We start from the raw sequence: 23,057 nt of genomic DNA, 5'->3' as shown, positions 1-23,057 counted from the left end.
GTATATCTTTGGAAAAATTGCTATTTATATATTTTGCCCAATTATTAATCAAGAAATTGCTTTTAATTCTGCTGTGGGTTCTTTTTTTGTATTGATTAGTATGACATATATTTTAGATAGTAACATATTATCCTATATATGGTTTACAAATATTTTCTCCCATTTCCTATAATGCCTTTATATTTTGTTGATTGTTTCCTTTATTGTGCAGAAAATTTTTACTTTGACACAGTTCCACTTGTTCATTTTTGCTTTTGTTGACTGTGTTCTTGGTGTCATATCCAAAACATCATTGCCGTGACCAGTGTCAAGGAGGTTTTTCCCCGTTTTTTTTTTAGAGGATTCATGATTTCAGTTCTTATGTTTAAGTCTTTATTTCATTTCATATTCATTTTGTGATGATATGAGACAAAGGTTCACTTTTTTCTGTGCATATCTAGTTTTTCCTACACCACTCCTTGATGTGTTTATCCTTTCTCCATTCTGTGGGATTGGTTGACTGTATATCCGTGAGTTTATTTCTGGGTCCTCTATTCTGTTCTATTGGTTTTTATGTAGGTACTATACTATATTGATGACTACAGCTTTGTAATATAGTTTGAAATCAGGAAGTGTGAGGCTTTCAGCCTTTTTGTTCTTCTCAGTATTGGCTATTTGAGGTCTTTTGTGGTTCCATACTAATTTTAAAATTGTTGTTCTACATTTTAATAAAATGGCATTAAAATTTTGATAGAAATTTAACTCTGTAGATCCCTTTGTGTAGTATGGATATTTTAACATTATTAATTTTTAGAATCCATGAACACATATTTCTCATTTTGTATTCTTCATTTTCTTTCCTCAACATTTTATAGTTTTCAGTATGCAGATCTTCCATATTCTTTGTTAACTCATTCCTAAGTATTTCATTCTACTTGATAATATTGTAAATGGAACTATCTTTATTCCTGTTTCAGATATTTTGTTGTTACTGTAAAAAAATGCAACTGATGTTCATATGTTAATATTGTATCCTGAGAATTTACTGACTTGGTTAGTTATAACAGGTTTTTTTTTTTTTTCTGGTAAAATGGTGGTTATTCTGAATTCTGGTTAAACTTTAAATTGATAATTGCTATTATCATTTCACAATTATTTAAAATATGACCAGATGGATTCCTGCTTTCATGAATTCAATGGAATTCAAACCTTCCCATTTAAAATAATTTTGTCTGGTTGACCTAGGCCCCGGGGATTGAGGGCACCCCGTGGGAGCCCAGAGATTCGCTTGGGGGTGGGAGGGAGAAGCCGTCAGAGAGGGGGCTGAGTTGGGGAAGCAGAGAGGGGCTCCGGGGACAGCCGGGAGGAGAGAGGGTCGTGTCGGAGACCCAGTGGGGAGAGAGAATGGGCCAGAAAAGGAGGAAGGGTGAGAGTGGGCAACAGGACGGCTTCCTGGCGCGGCAGGGAACTTTGCTGAAACTGCGGGCCCCGGGGAACAGCGCGGGCAGAGTGGGAGGGAGTGGAGAGGAGCCGGCACACCCCAAGGTCAGTGTGGAGAAAGGGACATTTCCCGGTTCCTTCGCCTCTGCCCAGCGTTCTGCGGGCATGGCCCCCCCAGGGGCAGGGCAGGGGAGGAGGTGGCTCCCGGCGGGCTCGGAGAACTAAGGGGCGCACACCCGCTTCGCAGGGCCGGGGTGACAGGGGAAGCCTGAGACGGCTGCGGATCTCGCTGGCCCCGTGGCGGGGCGCGGGGGGCGCGGGGGGTGCCGAGCACAGGGGGCCAGCGCCGGGGCCTGCAGGTGGCCCTGGAGGAATCTGCTGCAAGCACCCGCCCGTGCAGCGGGCCTTCCGGGAGACCAGTGTGGACAGCGCCCTGGACACGCCCTTCCCAGCTGGAACATTGGTGAGGCTGGAATTTAAGCTCCGGCAGACAGAGAAGCGGCGGGAGGAAGGACTGGAAGAAACCCAAGTGCAAAGACCTGCCCGAGAGGAGGAAGCAGAAATGCCTGACCTGCGTCAAACTGGACTGTGAGGATAAGGTTCTGGGCACGATGGTTCACTGCCCTCCAGAGACGCAGACTCGGCGGGAGCCTGAGGAGCACCAGGAGGCCCGGTGCAGCCGGGCGGAGCGGGCGGTGAGGACCCCGCAGCTGCTTGTCCCCGCACAGTTCGCCTTCTCCAAGGCCCGGCCCCCAGCGGAGCCCAGCACTGAATCGCATGGCGCCCCCTGGAGCCCTGGCGGGGGTAACCAGTGGAAGACCCACCTCCCAGGGAGAGGACCCCACTGTATCCCCAGATAATAAAACTGTTCTCTCCCCCCAAAAAATAAATAAATAATTTTTTCTGGTGTTTGAAAATGTGTGTCCTCCGTGTACTGGTCAAAATGCTGCCCATTTATCTATATGCCTAATTAGTCAAACTTTTTAAGGAAGTTATTTAACATTCTTTTTTATTATGAAACAAAACAGTAAATTTGTTAATGGTTTTAATATCATCTAATATGATTGAAAATATGTCAATTTGTCATTGCCAATGAATCTTTGTGTTATTTATTTTACCCTGTTACATATTCTGTCCATAAAAGTCTAAGTGGCTTAGAATCTTGCCTAACATATTGTATGTGCTAAGTACTAACTACTCTAATTCATCAAATTATCTTTCTATACCATTCTTAAAATACAATATTATTTTTTATTTATTTTTGTTAAAATTTTTTTGCCTAATCTAATTATTTATGAAAATTATGAGGTCTATTCAGTTTGCCCTCTTGATAAAAGCCAAAGTTTTTTTTTTTTTTTGAGACGGAGTCTCCCTCTCTTCCCAGGCTGGAGTACAGTGACACAATCTCGGCTCACCACAACCTCCGCTTCCCGGATTCAAGTGATTCTCCTGCCTCAGCCTCCTGAGTAGCTGGGACTACAGGCGTGCTCCACCATGCCCGGCTAATTTTTGTATTTTTAGTAGAGACAGGATTTCACTATATTGGCCAGGCTGGTCTTGAACTCCTGACCACGTGATCCGCCCGCCTCAGCCTCCCAAAGTGCTGGGATTATACGCTTGAGCCACCGCGCCAGGCCTTTTTTTAAAAAAATCTCTTTATTAATACGTTAGAGAGTACAAATGCAGCTCCCTTACAGAAGCATGTTGCATAGGGATGAAGTATGGGCTTTTGGTGTGACAATCATCTGAATGTTGTTTATTGTCCCAATTAGTTATTTTCTCCTTCCTAAACCCTCTCCAACCTCCCATTTTTCTGAGTCTCCAGTGTCTATTTTTCTAGTCTCTATATCCAAGTGTATGCATAATTGAGTTCTCCCTTGCAAGTGAGAAAATACAGAATTTGATTTTCTGTTTCTGAGTTTTTTCACTTACAATAATGGCCTCTGGTTTTATTCATGTTGTTGCAAAAGACATGATTTTATTCTTCTTCATGGCTGAGTAGCATTCCATGGTATACTTGTATAGCACATTTTCTTTATTCGATTATTGATTGATAAATTTAAATTGATTTCATGTATTGGCTATTGTGAATAGTGCTGTGATAAACATGTGAGCATGGGTATTTTCTTTATGTAACAAATTATTTTTCTTTGGGTAGATACCAAGTAGTGGGAATGCTGAATCAAATGGAAGTTCTATTTTTAGTCTATTTTGAAATCTCCATACGGTTTTCCATAGAGATTGTAGAAAGTTACTTTCCCACAAACAATGTATAAGTGTTCTCTTTTCTCTGTATCCTTGCTGATAGCTCATTTTTCTGCTTTTTAGTAATAGCCTTTCTGCATGGTGTAAGTTGGTATTTCATTGTGGTTTTTAATTGGCATTTCTCTGATCATTGACAACATTGAGCATCTTTTACATGCTTGTTGACCGTTGACCATCAGTGTCTGTTTTTTAATGTTCATGTTCTTTGCTTGCTTTTTAATGAAGTTACTTGTTTTATTTTTGTTGAGCTGTTTGAGTTCCTTGTATATTCTGGACATTAGATCTTTGTCACATGCAAAACTTGTAAACGTTTATCTCATTCCATAGGTTTTCTGTTCACTGTGTTAATTAAAAAGCTCATTTTCAGGAGCTTTTTAGTTTGAGTTCCTTTTGCCTATTTTTGTTATTGTTACATCTGCTTTTGAGATCTTAGTCATAAATTCTTTGTCCAAGTCAATGTCTAGAAGAGTTTATCTTAGAGTTTCTTCTAGCATTTTTATAGTTTCAGATCTTACATTTTAGTCTTTTAATCCATACTGAGTTGATTTTTGTAAATGGTGGAACATATGGGTCCCATTCCATACTTCTGCATACAGCGATATAATTTTTCCAGCACAATTTGTTGAATAGGATGTCATTTCTCCAGTGTATGTTTTTGCTGACTTTGTAAAAGATCAGTTGTTTGTAGGTATGTGGCTTTATTTCTAGGTTCTCTATTCTGTACCATTGATCTATGTGTCAATTTATATCAGTACCATGCTGTTTTGGTTACTACAGCCTTCCAGCATAATTTTAAGTCAGATAATGTAATATCTCCAGCTTTATTCTCTTTGCTTAGATTTGCTTTGGCTATTCATGCTCTTTTTGTGGTTCCATGTGAATTTTAGTGTTTTTTTTTCTAATTTTATAAAAAATAACATTGGCATTTTTGTAGGAATTGCATTTAATATGTAGATTGCTTTGGGCAGTAGAGTCATTTTAATGATCATAATTCTTCCAATCCATGAGCATTGGATGTTTTTCTCATTTGTGTCATGTACAATTTCTTTCATCAGTGTTTTGTAGTTTTCCTTGTAGGGATCGTTCATCTCTTTGACTAATTGTATTTCTAAGCATTTTACCTTTTTTGTAGCTATTGTGAAAGGAAGTGACTTTTTAATTCAGTTCTCAGCTTGATCATCATTAGTGTATAAAAATGCTACCAATTTTTGTACATTGATTTTTGCATGCTGAAACATTTATCAAATAAATTTATTTGATAAATAAATTTATTTATCAAATCTAATAGTTTTTTTGGTGGTCTTTAGAATTTTGTATATATGATATTATATAATTATCAAAGATGGACAATTTGACTTTCTAATTACAACCACATAGATGCTCCCACCAAGACCGATAGACAGAGTCTCTGGGAAGGGCACAGGTGATGGTATTTCTTTAAGCTGGCCATATGATTATGGCTGGAAGCATGGGCCGAGAGCCACTTAGCTAAGCATTGCCTCTCAAGTTTTTCTTTCTTTTCTTTTCTTTCAACAGAGTTTTCACTCATTGTCCAGGCAGGAGTGCGGTGGCACCATCTTGGCCCATGGCAACCTCCAACTCCCAGGTTCGAGTGATTCTGCAATCTCAGCCACCTGAGTAGCTAGGATTACAGGAACCAACCACCACACCTGGCTAATTTTTGTATGTTTTAGTAGAGACATGGTTTGGCCATGTTGCCCAGGCTGGTCTTGAACTCCTGACCTCAGATGATCTGCCCACTTCAGCCTCCCAAAGTGTTGGGATTACAGGCGTGAGTCACCTTGCCCGACTCTCAAGTTTCAATGTGCCTATGAATTATTTCTGATTCCAGGCTCTCTCTTAGTGATGTGATTCTGCAGGTTTGGAAGGGATCCATGAATTGGCTTCTTTAAAAATTCTCCTCTTAATGCTGATGTTTCTTCCACTACATCCAATATAGTAGCACTCAGCTAGAGAAAGTAGGCACAGCACAGAGCTCCTGACACCCAACACTGTTACCACAACACAAATACTTTTGGCCCAAAGTGGAAGCCACCAATCACCATTTTCAAACACGTCATTTTCCACTGGCTCTTTATAGTTTAGAAAGCCTAGAGAAGGCATCAATGTTTGAGTAAGTCTGCATTTGGAAAACATGTACACATGAGTTCATACAATGTTTATTGAGCACATACTATGTGTTCAGAAGTCTGTTACAGAGCAATGTTCAGGAAATATTACATGATGTGAGTTAATCCTCATAGCACCCTGGGGGTTGGGTACTAAGTTTTCTGTAATTTTCAGGATTTAAATGAAGGGCCTAGTGTTTCTATTTTTTCTTCCATTTTAAAAATTATTTACCTGGAAAATAAAATGTGCAAAATAAAAGCTATATCGACAGATGAGAGGGATAGAGAAAAAAGGGTGAACTGTTCGGAGAGATGTTTTATATTTATATTTACCTTTTTGTGCCTTGTGGAGCAGCTACTGAATTTGCAGGAATGGAAAACAAGTTGCTAGGTGGGGTGTCTCTAGAAGCACTGGCTTCAATGAAAAAGAAATTATAGCCCCCAAATAAAGAATTATTTGCTTCCATTTATCTGCTCTTCCATTTTAGGAAATTGTGGGCACCAGCTCAGGAGAGGCAGCAGGAGCCCCAGCCCGAATCTCTGGTCTCCTTTAATCAGTTCTGTGAGAGAAGATTCTAGGGTGAGACCAGACCTAGATGAGGCCTTAGAAAAGGGTGGATCTGGGCAGGGCTGGAACAGAAAGCGGACCCCATGTTTCTGATGTTCATGCTGGTGGATTATTTCCAGTTCTGTCTTTCCTAAGCCTGCCCAAAAGAGACTTGACTCTTAGAGCTTGTGTAATTTTAATCTGTTTTAGCCACTTCCCTGACAATTTTTATAACACATGATAACAAGAAACTTAAGCAAAACTCTTAGGGTTTTTTAGGACAATTATATGAGAAGCTAAAAACTTATTTTTACCAAGATAAAATAAATAGAAATAATCACAACAATAACAATAACTCTTCTGTCCATGAATAGCCCTTCAGGAGGAGACATCGGAACCCAAGGAACAGTGGAGCACATGCAGCGAAGGCCCCCTGTGCAGCTCCCTTCTCTCTTCCGACTACAGGATGCTGAATTCAGCTATTAATCCATTTCCCTTCCGACTACAGGATGCTGAATTCAGCCATTAATCCATTTCCCTTCTGACCACAGGATGCCGAATTCAGCTATTAATCCGTTTGCTCTAGATGAAAAATTTCTGGACAACAGAAACCATGAATTCTTCATCTGTTTTTCTGATGGTCATGCCATGTAGTTTAGATGTCCCCTCCAAATCTCATATTGAATTTTAATCCCCAATGTGGCAGGTGGGGCCTGGGGAGGAAGTGGTTGAATCATCGGGTGAGTCCCTCATGGCTCTGTGCCGTCCTTGTGATAGGGAGTACTCGCGAGATCTGGTTGTTTAGAAGTGTGACCCCTCCTTTCCTCATCTTTCTTGTTTCTGCTTCTACCATGTGAGATGCCTGCTTCTCTTTCACCATGATTGTAAGCTTTCCAGGCCTTCCCAGAAGCAGACACTGGTTCTATGCTTCCTGTACAGCCTGCAGAACCATGAGCCAATCAAACTCTTTTCTTATAAATTACCCAGTCTCAGATTTTTTAAATAGCAATGCAAGAATAGCTTAATACAACATATGAAAAGAAAGCAATTGATATATTTACCAGTTTGAGTATTTAACAGTTTGAGTCTCCAGACCTCTGCCTTGCTTCAACTCAAAGAACAGGAAGGGAGCAACCCCCATCTACTGCTCCTGATCATGGGAGAATCTTCAGTTCATCTTAAAACATTTCAGTCAAAAGCCCTGTGTTTTATGTAGAAGAAGGAGGGTATCTGAAAGAATGGGTCTCTTTATTTATTTATTTTTCTGAGACAAGGTCTCTTTCCTTGTCATTCTGGCTGGGGTGCAGTGGCTCACTGCAGCTTTGACATTCTGTGCTCCAGCAATTCTCCCACCTCAGCCTCCCAAGTAGCTGGGACCACACGTGCACACTACCACAACCAGATAATATTTGTATTTTTGGCAGAGATGAGGTTTTGTTTTGTTGAGCAGGCTGGTCTCGAACTCCTGAGCTCAAGTGATCCTCCAGCCTCTGCCTTTCAAAGTGCTGGGATTACAAGTGTGAGCCACCACACCCGGCAGATGGGTCTTAACTGATTTTAATCAGGATACCTGAGCATGGAAGACATGCCCTTTATTTTTACCTAATACAATATTTGACAGGTATATAACTATGATTTTATTTATTCCTGTGATTCATAAGGATATGATAGTAAAAGGCCTTGAAAGCCTGTGGGAAAAAAGTGCTATATTGTGCTTGAAACCACCTTTTACTCTGAAAGCAAGTGCCATCCAGATACACCTGTTGAGAAGATATTTTCTCCTGTTGCATTTTAGCCAAACAGCTGAGTGTGTCTTGAAGTTGTGTTTAGATTTTTAACAGGACAAGTGTATTTTCTAAGACCCCAAACTCAGGAGTGGCCATGGGGCAAATCACAGCTGCACACATAGAATGCATGCGCAGCAAAATGCATTTCTCACCCTGAACCAGGGGTTGTTCCCCCTGGGTGCACACGGGAATCACCAGGGAGGCTTTTAAAATTACCTAAACTCAAAAGGCAATAGATAAATGAATTCAGAATCCCTGCGGCGGGACCTGAGCCACAGTGCTGTTTAAAGCTCTCTGGGTGACTATGGGGTACAACCAAGCCCCCAAACTGCTGCTTTAAATCAGCCTCTTCTGGTGAACTAGTGGCAAATGGTTTCCAGAAATGAATGGTTTAAATCAGCTTCTTCCAGTGAACTAGTGGCAAGTGGGTTCCTGAAATGAATGGTTTAAATCAGCCTCTTCCGGTGAACTAGGGGCAAATGGGTTCCTGAAATGAATGGTTTAAATCAGCTTCTTCCAGTGAACTAGGGGCAAATGAGTTCCTGAAATAAATGTAAAGATTTGCTCTTGGGTTGTGGTCTTCTGATCTTACCTGCATTACCTACTTTTCTTTGCCAAACTGACCTCTGCTACACATTTTATTCCTGATTCAATCCAGTTCTACTCATACCAAATGCATAGTATGCACTAGGTGCCCTTGCATTGCTGAACCTCACTGTGGGGAGAGGACTTTGCTGAATAATAATTGCATCCTAAAAAAACTCAAAATACTAGACTCAAATGATCCTCCTGCCTTGGCCTCCCAAAGAGCTGAGATTGTAGGCATGAGCCACCGTGCTTGGCCTATACCCTAAAAAATTAAAACTGTCTTACTTACTAAATTGATGTAAACATGGGAAGACCTAGAAGGTCACCAAAGTGTTAGGACATAAGTAAATACCTTGGAATATTAATGTCCATCTGATGATGCCCTGAGCAAACATGTCCCACTTTAAAACAACACAAAACAGTGCTATTATTCTGAGATATGATGTTAAAATTTTGTGCAAATAAGTAATATTTAAATTTTTATATATGTATGACATTCATGCAGAAAGACGTATACAAAGAAATCATGTAAAGTTCAATGAATTATTACAAAGTGAACACATGTGCATAACCTAGAAATAGAACCAGGTTCACTGATGCCCTGACATCCACTTTCTCTCCTTTTGCTCCCCCAAAGTCACTAAGATCTTAAGAGCTAACATTGTAGATCAACTTTGTATTATTATACATGTTTTATTACAGAAAATTTAAAACATACACAAAAATAAAAGAAACAGTACAATAGGCCTGTTACCCAGCCTCAACAACAACTAATAACATGCCAATTTTGTATTATCTATACTTCAACTCATTTCTCATACAGACTTCATTATTTATTATTATTTTTTCTGATAAAAAATGTGTGCTCATTGAAGGTAAAATCTTGGCTGAGCACAATGCCTTAAGCCTGTGTAATCCCATCACTTTGGAATGACAAGGCAGGAGGATCATTTGAGGTCAGGAGTTTGGGAGCAGCCTGGGCTGCATAGTGAGACCACATCTTTATTAATTTTTTTTTAATTAATCAGGCACGGTGGTGCACTCCTGTAGTTCCAGCTACTTGGGATGTTGACATAGCAGGATCCCTTGATTCTAGGAGTTTGAGGCTACAGTGAGTTGTGATTGTGCCACTGCACATCAGGCTGGGTGACAGAGTGAGACTCTGTCTCAAAAAATAAATAAAGGTTCGACCTTAACTAGCTTTTTACACATAAACACACCCATATAAACAATCCCTTTTTTAACAATAGAAGTACCAAATTAAAAATCATTAATATGAACTGATTTTTAACTCAGACTTCATCTTTTAATAAGTTTCTTTTTTTTTTTTTTTGAGGTAAGATGTGCACTCATTGAAAGGTCTAATCTTGGCTGGGCACAGTGGCTCACATTCGTAACCTCATTACTTTGGAAGCCAGAGCTCAGGAGTTTGAGACCAGCCTAGGCAACACAACAAGACCTCACTGGGGCAAGATAGTGAGACCTCATCTCTACAACAATTTTTTAAAAGTTAGTTGGGCATAGTTGTGCACACTTGTAGTCACAGCAATTTGGGAGGCTGACTTGGGAGGATCACTGGAGTCTGGGAGGTCAAGGCTGCAGTGAGCTGTGATTGCACCACTGCACTCCATCCAGAGGGACAGAGTGAGGCTCTGTCAAAAAAAGGTACAATTTTAACTGTACGTGTTTGACACATCAATACATCCATATAAACAATCCCTCTCTTAAAAATAAAAGTACCCAATTTAACAGTTATTAATATTCATGGGAATTACCTAGAAATTTTTTGTTTGTTTTGGTTTGGATTTTTATTGAAAGGGGACACCTAGAAATGTTATTTAAAATCTAGATTTTGATAAAAATAAGCCTGAGTTTTTTCTTTTTGTGAGACGGAGTTTTGCTCTGTCTCCCAGCTGGAGTGCAGTGGTGTAATCTCGGCTCACTAAAACCTCTGCCTCCGGGGTTCAAGCAATCCTCCTGCCTCCCAACTAGCTGGGATTACAGGCGTGAGCCACCACATTCAGTTAATTTTTTTTTTTTTTTTTTGTATTTTTAGTACAGATGGGGTTTCCTTATGTTGGCTAGGCTAGCCTTGAACTCCTGACCTAAGGTGATCCACCCGCCTTGGCCTCGCAAAGTGCTGGGATTACAGGCATGAGCCACCGCGCCCAGCCAGGCTTGAGTTTTGCCTGAGAATTTCACTTTCTAAGAAAGTACATCATATGGCAGTTACAAGGTCTCTTTTATCTAAAATATATAGAATTTAATAAATAAAAATTTAAAAAATTTACCTGAGATTAAAGGACAAATCAAAACACATGTGTAATATGTTGTCTATAGGAGTATATTTTAACAATGACATAAATTATTAATAATCACTAAATGTTATAATAATTTATTAACTAAAATGAACAAAATTTCTATTATGATATCTATGAAAATACTTTCTTAGAGTAAAATATTCTCATATCTTGAGAGGGCACTCGTTAAAAACAGCAAAGATGTGGAAGTCGATGTCTTATCAAGTACTTACTATCACGTAAGTAGCAGACCCCTCTTCACCCCTTTTACAGAGTTATCCAAAAAGCAGTCATTTACACAAGAGCAGACAATTTTCCTAGCTTTCTATTGAGTTTACATGTTAATATTGTCACAAAATTTAACTCAATTTTCTTATAAAATTACCTGACCGAATTTTATATATTATATCAAAATTTATTTAGATGTCAAATAAATTTTGATATAATATTATAATATATAACGATATCATATTATGATAAGTTCCATTTACATTCAGACAATTTCCCTAGGCAGTGTCTGTCTACCACTGATTCTTTTCTCGTTCCACTGTTTGCACAGGCAGCACAGCTGGGAAAACACAGACTCACCCAACACAGCCTCTTCCCCGTGTCTTTCTCCCCCTTAGGGAATCAGTTCATCAGTCAATCAAGTCATTTAGGACTGGAGGCTGAGTACTCCCTAACATAGAAGGTCTTATTCCTGCTGCTTTCCTCAGCAGAGGGGGAGACAAGAAGGTCCTTTTAGGGGACACTTGCTCGGACATAGACTAGGCTAGTTGGAGGGCTCTGATCAGCAGAGACAGACTCCGCCGCAGTAGGAAGGGATGAGGCAGCTATTCTGAACCTGGAGCTCCACCACACTTTGTCCCGTCTCACTGAGGTAATTTTGAGAGGCTGCCCTGGAATATGGTGGATGTTGAGAAATAATGTGGGCTTTGACGGGATTCAGGTGGTGTCCGCGGTGTGAAGACAGTAGCTGAATGTTCAGAATCTAGGCTGTTTTTCTTGTGATCAGTTGGGTTACCTGTTTGAGACCAAGTCCACTTTTACGAGGGAGGCTGAATAAATTCCAGAGAACACAGTGGCGCTCCCAGGATGACTGAGGAAGGGTGAGAAAGGAGGAAAGTTTTTCCACCTAGATTTTTTGCTACCTCAGGAATCAGGGGCTGATTAGGTTAGCACTGGCGCAACCTAATCAATTCAATTTTATTGCATTTGATCTAATTATCTTCCCCATTTTTAAGGTAGGAAGGGCCATTTCATTTGGTATTTATTTTTTCTCTGCATTTTTATTTCATCATATATGGGTGGATCTAATACAATCAACAATAATTTGACATTTGTTGTTTCCAAGCATTTAAGAAATTATAATATCTATGCACACAATGTTAACACTATGTATAATAAATTCTCTTTCTGTGCAAAATATATAACATATGTCAATATAGGCATGTTTAATTGTGCATCTTGAAAGGTGAACAGGATCATAAATACTTCCAGGTAGGAACTGGGACAGAAATCGGAAAAAATGATTCCCTGATCTTCCGGTCCCTGTGCTCCCAGTTCTTTGTTTTCTTGACACTATAAGATCCTGAAAATGTCTCCCCTTAACTGTCTCTAGGTCCCCAGTAGAACCACAGCAAGAAATTTCTGATTGAGGCTCTAAGAAGCGGCAGGAATGAGAAAACTCTTCAGCCAATAAGAGTAAGCCACGCCCAGCCGAGGGAGGTATAAAAGGCAGGTCTTTCAGAATAACCCACACTCTGCCTTTGGACGTGTGAGAGAGCGCACCTTTGACTTGAGCTTCAACATGGGAAAGGGAAATGAAGACCCCGATCTCCCCTGCTCCTCCATCCAGTGCTCCACTGACCAGCCCCCTTTCCAGCAGATCTCCTTTACAGAAAAGGGCTCAGATGAGAAGAAACCATTCAAAGGAAAAGGCAAGACCGCCTTCTCCCATTCCAGTGAGAAGCACACACAAAGGCAAGGTAAGGCCTTGGGCTGCTCCTGTGGAGGCTGGAAGGAGGGTTGGAATCAGGGACACTGAGCTATATGTCTTTAGTAGGGTTTTATTTTGAGATTTGGGAATGGGAAATGGCTTAGTGCCCTCAGGAAACTTTGAGAAATGTGTTCACTCGTGACGCTGGCAGAAGAGCTTCACATGAAAGACTGATTCGCAAAAATGCATCAGAAATAGACTATGGGACTCTGCCTAGGGAGAGGTGAGTCATCTAAACTTTCTTTCGCAGCAGGATTGGAGCCCAATCCAAACAGGGAGATTTCTGAGGAAACCAAGCTCAAGGCCGGGAACAGCACTTCTGGATCAGGTAAGATTTGGCTCTTTCAAGGTGAGAAGGGACAGGGCAGCAACACAGGCTCCCCTGGCAAGGAAACTGGGAGCTGCTTGGCAGCCAGGGCCATACATATCCTGGACACTGGAGAACAGACGAGAGCTGGGGTTTGGTGGTAACCTCAGCTCCTGTGTGTCGAGGATGGACTAGGAATTTCAGGATGCTCAGTTGGAGGCACTTTCTCAAACTCTCATTGTGTTCACAGAACCAGAGTACAGCTCATATCGGGAAAACTGCAGGAAAAGAAAAATCAGTTCCAAGGACAGCTGCCAAGACAGAGCAGGTAGAATCTTGGTGTTTGTTGGTGGTGGTGGTGGTGGTGGTGGTGGTGGTTTTTTTGTTTTTGGTTTGCCCCAAAAGGCAAATAATCAGGAAAGTTTTATACGAGGCTTGAGCAGAAAGGGAGTTACTTATTGACAAGTAAATTTTTGAGATCCTAGCACTCTGAGAATATCTGGGGACTCACAAGCGGTTCAGCCTCACGTCATTCCAGTGCTGAGATGGACAGGAAGGAGTGGGAGAAACAAGTGGGGTTCACCTGGGTGCACAGGGGGTTCTGGAAATGAGGGTCTGTGGGGACTGCTCTGGTGAGTCTCTCACATGCTTTCTTTGCAGGGAACTGTCCAGAAGAGGAGTGCAGCTTGACGTTGAATAAAAAATCAAGATCCTCCACCGCTGTGCACAACAGTGAAATCCAGGAGACCTGTGATGCCCACCATAGGGGACGTTCCAGGGTTCGCACTGGGCGCAGCGAGCGGCATAGGTCTCGGGCCCTAGGAGTCCAAACACCATCACTTCGAAAAAGCTTGGTGACCTCTGTGCGAGCTATGTCAGAGGCTGTTTATCAAGACCTAGCCCAGGTGTGGGCACAGCAGATCCATTCTCCACTGACCTGTGAGCAGCTGACACTGCTCACTCGGCTCCGGGGGCCTCTGTGTGCCCAGGTGCAGACCTTGTATTCCATGGCCACCCAGGCAGCTTATGTCTTCCCTGCTGAGAGCTGGCTTGTCCCAGCCACACTGCCTGGTCCTGGGGATTCAGCCCTGGATAGAGAAGCCCATCCCTTCCCTGGGCAGGAGACAACTGAGCCTGTCAGTGGATCAGATAAGGCTAAGCTGGGAGCACCCTGACCCTATTCAGCAGAGATGCAGCTCTGGGAATGAGAACAAGGACCTGCTTCTTCTCAGATTCTTTCAGATGACCAGCAGTGACAATTTTAGATGCACTGTGTTAATAAATGACAGAACCTGAAGAAGTCATAGGAAAGAAACTTGAGCAGTATACTCAGAATGGTGAGCCCTGCATTTTGCAGACCACTAAGACTATAGACAAATTTTATATTTCATGTTAGACATTTGATGCCTTTTGGATGTCTGATGACACTCGTGCATTTCTATATAATCAGAAAAATATTAGGTTGTAATTGTGAATTTGCATATTTTAGATTGTAGAAAAGTAAATATAAAATTATATGCTCTTTTTTTTTTGAGACAGTCTTGCTATGTCACTCAGGCTGGAGTGCAGTGGCACAATCTTAGCTCACTGTAACCTCTGCTTCCTGGGTTCAAACAGTTCTCATGCCTCAGCCTCCCAAGTAGCTGGGCCTACAGGCGTGTACCGCCATGCCTGGCTAATTTTTTTTTTCTTGTATTGTTAGTAGAGTTTTGTCACGTTGGCCAGGTTGGCCTCGGACTCAAGTGATCTGCCAGCCTCCGCCTCCCAATGTGCTGGGGTTACAGGCATGAGCCGCTTTACCAAGAAATTGCTTCTCTTTTAATTCAGAAAAGGTTGTAGGCTGTCACTCTTCCAGCCTGAACCCATGGAATACTAATATCCACAAACCATTAGTAGCACTCCCTGTGGGAAAATGTCTATACATTTTTACAGTTTGCATAGTAAAATTACTATGCAAGCTGTTTACTTTTAATATTTCTACATAAAATTTATGTCAAGATATATTAAATGGTAAATGATTGTACTTATTTATTCATCTGCCTCATGTTTTATTTCATTTTAAACATCCTAAATTTATATTTTATTGTATTTTATACATTTCAATTGATTGTACTGTATTGCAGGATATGGAGATTTCACCACATACTACAATACAGTGTATTTTGTTATATTTGACGTATATTCTACTTGTATTTTGTACTGAGATCATACAATCTTTCATTATCTAAGTGTATTAATGACTTGTTTGGTTGCTTTATAATTTTCACTTTATGTAATAATGAAATAAACAATGTTATTTGGAATTTAAAATTTCTTTCATGTGGAATTTGTATTTAATAAAGATGTGATAAAGAGAATGTCTTATCTTCACTTCTGCATCATCCTAACTCTGACCTCCCCACAGTCCACAGCTCTTGTCATAGTCCGGGAATAGTGTTCTGTCACTACAGGAAACGGGGCCAATTCAATGGTAATACACAGATATAAATTGGAGATATAGAGATTTTATTCTCGAGCACTGCAGTATAAAAGAATCACAGTAACTCGCGTCACACAATTTTTGGGTTGACACGGCTTATGAGTTATGCTTATACTATGCTGTAGAATAACTCTGAAATAAATTTATGTCTATTAAACAAATGCACATACATAAATAACATGTCTAAATAACAATATACATATCTTAATGAAAATGAACTTTATTGCTAAAAATTTTAACACACAGATACACACAATGGGATCATATAATGTTGAAAAATAGAGATGGGGAGAGGAACAGAAACAGAGAGAAAAGGAGGAATGGAGCTAGAAAAGGACAGATGGACAGAGGGACATTGGAAAGGAGAAAGTGGGGAGTGGGGAGGAAGGGAGGTAGGGAGGGGGGAGGGAGGAAGGGAAGGACAGAGAGAGAAAGGGAGCAAGAGACAGAGAGAATAAGGCAGAGAGAAAAGCGGTCTTCTGCCTCCAGGACCAGCAGGACCTCGCGCTCCCGGAAAATGTTGGGTGCCCAGTGCAGGCTAAGTGCTTGGCCCACAGCCGCGTCTGCCTGCGGGGCGCTCACGGGCCCTCCGGATCGCCCGCCTGTGTCACTTCACCCCGGAGCGATTCGGACGAATTCCGCCTCCCGAGGAATGATCGAATTGCCCAGAGAGCAATGAGCCGAGACTCAGGTGACTGTCCGTTTTTCATCCACATGGTTCACAGATGACATATCCCCACGTTGAGCCTGCAACAGAGCGCGAGGGGGATAGTCCCGTCCACACAGGAGTCACACTCAGGCCCACCCCTTTGCCCTCTGCAAAGGGGCCTGTTGCTCAAGTGTCTCTGGCACCCGAAAGCGTGACCATGTTGACTGTTTGTTTCCCGAGCTCTGTGGGGACCCAGAAACCTCCAGCGAAGCGTGGAAAAGCAGCATCCTGTCTTCGCTCTCCTTTCCAGTTTCCAAACAGGCCACAGTGGAGACTTCCCTTGTTGCAGGAAACAGGAATCCGTGGTCAGGCCGTGATGCATGAGACGTTTCTTTTCTCTGTAGTTTCGCTCTCCTTTTCTACGTGAAAATGAACGAGATCCACACCCCTGCGTGTGTAAGACTATCACGGCAACGGCAACATCCACAGGCATTGCCGCCTTCACGGAGAGGGCCTGGAAAACTCAAGACTGTCATGGAAGCTCAGTTCCACACTCCACCCTTCAGGGTGGTTTCTGCCTGAAAACTGGGAGTCAAGACAGCGGCTTCCAGTTTCCATAGAATTACTGGACAACCTCAGAGAGCCAGCCCCCGAAGCCCCTTTCTCCCCTCCAATCTGGCCCTACACCCACCCAGCCCACAAGGCCCTGGTCCCTGTGGTTTTCGGCTTCGGAGGGCGGGCTACCCCGGGAACTTGGGCCCCGAACTCCTGCGTGTTCATAACGGGGTGGAGGTGGTAGGTCTTTCTAAGGGTCTCCTGGCTGCACCTGCCTGCAGCGCAGAGGCCGGCTGAGGTGCACGGGAGCCCGCGGGCCTCTCTCTGCCCGTGTCTGTCCGTGAAATTCCGGCCGGGGATCCCCACGATGACTCTCCCAACACCTTCGGACAGCACCCTTCCCGCGGAAGCCCGAGGACGAGGACGGCGAAGGAGACTCGTCTGGACCCCGAGCCAAAGCAAGGCCCTGCGAGCGTGCTTTGAGCGGAACCCGTACCCGGGCATCGCCACCAGAGAAGGGCTGGCCCAGGCCATCGGCGTTCCGGAGCCCAGGGTCCAGATTTGGTTTCAGAATGAGAGGTCACGCCAGCTGAGGCAGCACCGGCGGGAATCTCGGCCCTGGCCCGGGAGACGCGGCCCGCAAGAAGGCAGGCGACAGCGGACCGCCGTCACCGGATCCCAGACCGCCCTGCTCCTCCGCGCCTTTGAGAAGGATCGCTTTCCAGGCATCGCCGCCAGGGAAGAACTGGCCAGAGAGACGGGCCTCCCGGAGTCCAGGATTCAGATCTGGTTTCAGAATCGAAGGGCCAGGCACCCGGGACAGGGTGGCAGGGCGCCCGCGCACGCAGGCGGTTTTTGCAACGCGGCCCCCGGCGGGTGTCACCCTGCTCCCTCCTCTATCGAGTTCACCCACACAGGGGGGTGGGGAACGGCGCTTCCCGCACCCCATGTGCCCTGCGCGCCTGGGGCTCTCCTACAGGGGGCTTTTGTGAGCCAGGGGGCGAGGGCCGTCCCCGTGCTCCAGCCCAGCCAGGCCGCCAGGCAGAAGGGATCTCCCAAGCGGCCCCGGCACGCGGGGCTTTGTGTTCCCTGCCCTGGCTCCTCCGGAAGTGGGGCTCTCCCACCCTCAGACTCCTCGGAGGCCTCCGCACCCCAACAAATGCCAGGAGGACCAGGACCCGCAGCGCGACGGCCTGCTGGGCGCATGCTCGGTGGGACAGCCTGGGCCGGCTCAAGCTGAGTCACAGGGGCAAGGTGTGCTTGCGCCACCCATGTCCCACCGGAGTCCGCGGTGGGGCTGGAGCCCCAGGTCGCCAGGGCGGCTTGGGAACCCGAAGACGGGGCTCCTCCACCTCCGAAGCTCGCGACCCCGAGGCCTCCGCGTCAAGCACGGATGCCAGCCATCAAGGCGCCTCCCAACCGTTCCAGGTGCCGGGGCGCTCGTCTGCACTCACCTCCAGCCTGTTAGATGAGCTCCTGTCAACCCCAGAGTTTCAGCAAAAGGCACAACCTTTCCTAGGTCCGGTGTCACTGGGGGAGCTGAAGGACGTGGAAGAGCCCGCTCTGCTGGAACCACTCCTCAGCCAGGAAGAACACCGGGCTCTGCTGCAGGAGCTTTAGGACGCGGGGTTGGGGAGGGGCGGGGCGGGGGCAGAGCGGCGGCCTCTCTTTCGCGGTGAACCTCTGGCTCGGTATGGAGAGGCGTGTCTTCCCTTCCAGCTGACCTGTCTAGGCTCCCTGAGTTCCAGGTCCGGCGGGAGACTCCACACAGACGAGGGCTGTCATTCTTTCCCGAGCATCCCGGGGATCCCAGGGTCCTTCCAGGTACCGGGAGGTGGACTGTCTACTGCGCACGCGCGGGTTTGCAGGCAGCAGCCTAGGTTTTCTAAACAGCCCAGGCGGAGCTCTCATCCCTTTTTCCCCCGCGTTCTTCAGTCAGGTTGGCGGAGACCTCAGTCCGCGAAACACTGGGCCGGGACAGAAGCCAGGCCAGTTCTCCTTTCCGGGGCTCGACTCCTCTGCCCCTTCGCTCACTATCACTTGCCAACCCGTGTCCCGCCAGCCTCCTCGCCAGCACCATGGAGCGCCTTGCAACTAAATAAAGACCCGAGACCCCGCGCAAACCGGGGTGCTGCCATTTCCAGGCAAGAGAGAAGGCAGGCAGAGATGAGGACAGGAACGGAGACAGAGTGGGACGGAAGGATGGAGCTAGGAAAGGATGGATGGACGGAGGGACCCTGGAAGGGAGAGAAAGAGGGAGAGAGGGAGAAAGGGAGGAAAAAACCGGGGGAGGGAGGGAAGAACAGAGGGAAGGATGGACCGAGGGACAAAAGGAGCAAGAAACAGAGAACCGAAGGCAGAGAGAAAAGCGGTCTTCTGCGTCCAGAACCAACAGGACCCAGCACTCCGGGAAAACGTTGGGTGCCCAGTGCAGGCTGAATGCTGGGCCGACAGCCCCGTTGGCCAGCGGGGCGCTCAGCGGCCCTCCGGATCGCCAGCCTGGGTTACTTCATCCCGGAGCGATTCAGACGAATTCCGTTTCCGAAGGAATGAGCGAATTCCCCAGAGAGCAATGAGCCGAGACTCAGGTGGTTGTCTGTTTTTCATCCACATGGTTCACAGATGACATATCCCCACGTTGAGCCCTGCAACAGAGCGCGAGGCGGATAGTCCCATCCACACGGGAGTCACACTCAGGCCAACTGAAGCGTGATTCTGGATTCCACGTTTCTTTGCCCTCTGCAAAGATGCCTGTTACTCAAGTCTCTGCCGCCCCCCCGAAAGCGTGACCATGTTGACTGTTTCCCGAGCTCTGTGGGGACCCAGAAACTTCCAGGAATGCGTGGAAGACCAGCATCGTGTCGGTGCTCTCCTTTCCAGTTTTCAAACAGGCTATATGGGAGACCCCCCATTTTGCAGGAAACAGGAATCCAACCTCAGGCCGTGATGCACGGGATGTTCCTTCTCTCTGTGGTTTTGCTCTCATTGCTTACATGAAAATGAACGAGATCCACACACCTGGGTGTGTGAGACTATCACGGCAACTATGACACCCACGCGCTGGCAATACAGTCGGCAGCCTGGTCCCGGGACAAAGGTACTGACGGACATCCAGACACACCCCACCACAATCACTAGCAAACCCACTCCCAAACAGACACACACGGGGGCACGCGCGGGAACACAAGCATACACACAGACACACAAAGACAGACAGCTTGAAGAAGAGCAAGGGACAGAGGGATGGAGAGATAGAAACGGAAGGAGAGAGAGAAACAGTGATAGAGAGAGAGAGGGACGGGGAAATTGCGAGTGAGAGAGAGAGAGAGCGCGGGCAAGGTGGAGAGGGAAGCAGAGAAAGGGAGAGGGTGAGGGAGCTAGAGAGGGAGAGCAACAGAGCCTTGGAGAGGGAGGCTCTGCTCTGGTAGACAGGGGCCCCTTTGGCCAGGGTAGGGTGGAGGGTGCCTGGGCCGGGCTAGAACAGGGGGGCAGGGCCGCCCACGCGGGAAAACCAACGGAGCCCTGAGACGTGTTTTTGCTTGGATTGGTTGGTTGCTTTGGGGGTGCGTTTCCTAGCGTCATTCCTTTGTTGGCTCCTCCCTGTCCTCTTGGTGCTGTGGGCCCTGAAGGTTGTCGAGTGCGCCTGTCCCTGTGGCGGGAGCAGTGGCGCCGAGCGTGCCCACAGCCGCGGCTTGGGTTTCTCTCGCGTTCAGGGTGGTATGGCCGTAGACAATGGCAGTGGCGCCTGGCTGGCCCAAGAGCCCGGTCCAGCTACGCGCGCCTGATTCCAGGCGTCATAACCAACCCGGGGCCGCGAGGCTGGAATCAGGCACCCGGGAGCCGCTTGCCCGTGGCCGGGCTGCTCTCCCCGTCTAAGCCCAAGCACCACCAGTCGCGGCGCTGCGCTTTCCGCCGAACTCCCAGAGCGTCCCGCCGTCGCCGGCGGCCAGGCCTCGCGCAGGACCAATGTGGCGCCGCCCTGCTGTTGCTGGAGGGCGCCGGAGGCCTCCGTCCCTTGCCCAGGCTTCCGGCTCTCGGGGCTGCCGCCCTTCCTCCCACGCTCCGGGCCTTCCCCGGCTCCCGAGCTCCCAGCTTCCACCACAGGACGGCTCAGGACGGGTGTGCTCATCCCTTCACTTTTCAACTTTTTGTTGTTTCTATTGATATTTTATTGTGCTATGTCTTGAAATGTTGTTGTAGTTATTACTTTTGATTGGATATTATTTAGTATTTCTACTTTGAATAAGAGTAGTTTGCACACCACACAGCTATAGTGTTATAATATTCTGTTTTGTTTTGTATCCTATTAGCAGTGAGCATTTTTTTTACCTTTAGGTGATCATTTATTGCTCATTAATGTCCTTTTCTTCCTGATTGAAGTACTCTCTTTAGCATTCCTTTAGGACAGACATGGTATTCATAAAATACTTCAGCTTTTGTTTGTCTGGAAAAGTCAGTATTTCTTCTTTTTATTTGAAGAACATTTTCACTGTATATGCTATTCTAAGGTAAAAGTTTTTTTCCTTTAGTACTTTAAATATTTATTGCTTCTCTCTCCCGGCTGGTAGGGTTTCCACTGTAAAGTCTGCTGCCAGACATGTTGGAGCTCACCGGTATGTTACTTGTTTCTTTTCTCTTTCTTCCTTTAGAACTTTATCTTTGAATTTTGGAAGATCTATTGAATGCTTTGAAGTAGTCTTTTTTGGGTTAAATCTGCTTAATGTCCTATAACATTTTTGTAGTTGGATATGGATATCTTTCTCTAGGTTTGGAAAGTTTTCTGTTATTATCCCTTTGAATAAATTTTTCTACCCCTACCTCTTTCTCTACATCTTCTTTAAAATCAATAACTCTTAGACCTGTCTTTGTTAGGCTATTTTTCTAGATCCTGTAGGCATGATTTGTTGTTTTTATTCTTTTTCTTTTGTCTCTTCTGACTATGTATTTTCAAATAGCCTGTCTTCGAGCTCACTATTTCTTCTGCTTGATCCATTGTGCTATTAAATGGCTCTAATGCATTCTTCAGCATGCCAATTGCATTTTTCAGCTCCAGAATTTCTGCTTAATTTGTTGTAACTATTTCAATCTCTTTGTTGAGTTTAGCTGATAAAATTTGGAATTTCTTTACTTTGTTATCTTAAATTTCTTTGAGGATTTTTTTTTTAATACAGCTATGTTGAATTCTCTGTCCAAAAGGTCACATATCTCTTTTTCTCCAGGATTTGTCCCCGGTGCCTTATTTAGTTCACCTGGTCATGTTTTCCTGGTTGGTGTTGATGCTAGTAGATGTTCTTCAGTGTCTGGACATTAAAATCTTGGGCATGCAGCACCATATGAGAGGTTTAAAAAATAAAATTAAAAAAGAGAAAAGGTGAGTATTTATTGTAGTCTTCACTGTCTGGGCTTACTTGTAGCTGTCTTTCTTGGGAAGACTTTTCACATATTTGAAAAGACTTCGGTGTTGTGATCTAAGCCATATCTGCTTTATGGGTACCTTGTACCCAATAATGCTGTAATTCTTCCAGACTCAGAGAAGTCCCACCTTGACAGCCTTCAACAAGATCCAGGAGAATTTTCTGGATTACTAGCCAGAGACTCTTTTTCTCTACCATTATTTTCTCTCAAAGATACAGAGTATTTCTCTCTGTTCTAAGCCACCTAAAGCTGGGAGAAGAAAGACACAAGCACCCCTGGCCACCACCACTATGACTGCCCTGGATCAGACCTGAAGCTAGCACAGCACCGGGTCTTGCTCAAGTCCTGCTGCATGAACTTTCTGACGACTGCCTATGTTCACTCAAGGCCTTTGGTCTCTATAATTAGCAGGTGGCAAAGCCAGCCAGGCCTGTGTTCTTTCCTTTAGGGCAGTGAGTGCCCTCAGTCCCTGGCTGGGTCCAGAAGTGCCATTCAGAAGTCAGGGAGTAGAGTGAAAAATTTTAGAAGTCCACTTGACATTCTATTGCATTGCAGCTGATCTGGCACTCAAACCATAAGACATCGTCCTTCCTATTCCTCCCTTCCTTTCCTAAAGGC

General features: G+C 45.0%; 1 protein-coding gene across 2 annotated transcripts; it reads left to right on the top strand.

The window, feature by feature from the left end:
- Window positions 1-12,793: 12,793 nt before the first annotated feature.
- Window positions 12,794-15,698, top strand: LOC129047353 (protein FRG2-like-2). Of its 2 annotated transcripts, none has more exons than XM_054560087.1 (4): window positions 12,794-13,023; window positions 13,288-13,362; window positions 13,592-13,669; window positions 14,002-15,698. In XM_054560087.1, the coding sequence occupies exons 1-4, from the start codon at window positions 12,846-12,848 to the stop codon at window positions 14,514-14,516; spliced, it is 846 nt and encodes a 281-aa protein (XP_054416062.1). In that variant the 5' UTR covers window positions 12,794-12,845; the 3' UTR covers window positions 14,517-15,698. The 2 variants fall into 2 exon arrangements, with proteins under 2 accessions (XP_054416062.1, XP_054416061.1); XM_054560086.1 differs by having other exon boundaries at window positions 13,285-13,362.
- The last annotated feature ends 7,359 nt before the right edge of the window (window positions 15,699-23,057 follow it).

Source organism: Pongo abelii, chromosome 1 (assembly GCF_028885655.2).
Source record: "Pongo abelii isolate AG06213 chromosome 1, NHGRI_mPonAbe1-v2.0_pri, whole genome shotgun sequence".
NCBI lineage: Eukaryota > Metazoa > Chordata > Mammalia > Primates > Hominidae > Pongo > Pongo abelii.
Note: the sequence above shows the minus strand (reverse complement) of the source record. Positions and strands in the feature narration are given on the sequence as shown.

Coding starts and splice junctions, on each gene's coding strand:
- LOC129047353 (XM_054560086.1), top strand. CDS start 12,846: ATGGGAAAGGGAAATGAAGACCCCGATCTCCCCTGCTCCTCCATCCAG. Junction 13,363..13,591: donor GAACAGCACTTCTGGATCAG/GTAAGATTTGGC, acceptor TTGTGTTCACAG/AACCAGAGTACAGCTCATAT. Junction 13,670..14,001: donor CAGCTGCCAAGACAGAGCAG/GTAGAATCTTGG, acceptor CTTTCTTTGCAG/GGAACTGTCCAGAAGAGGAG.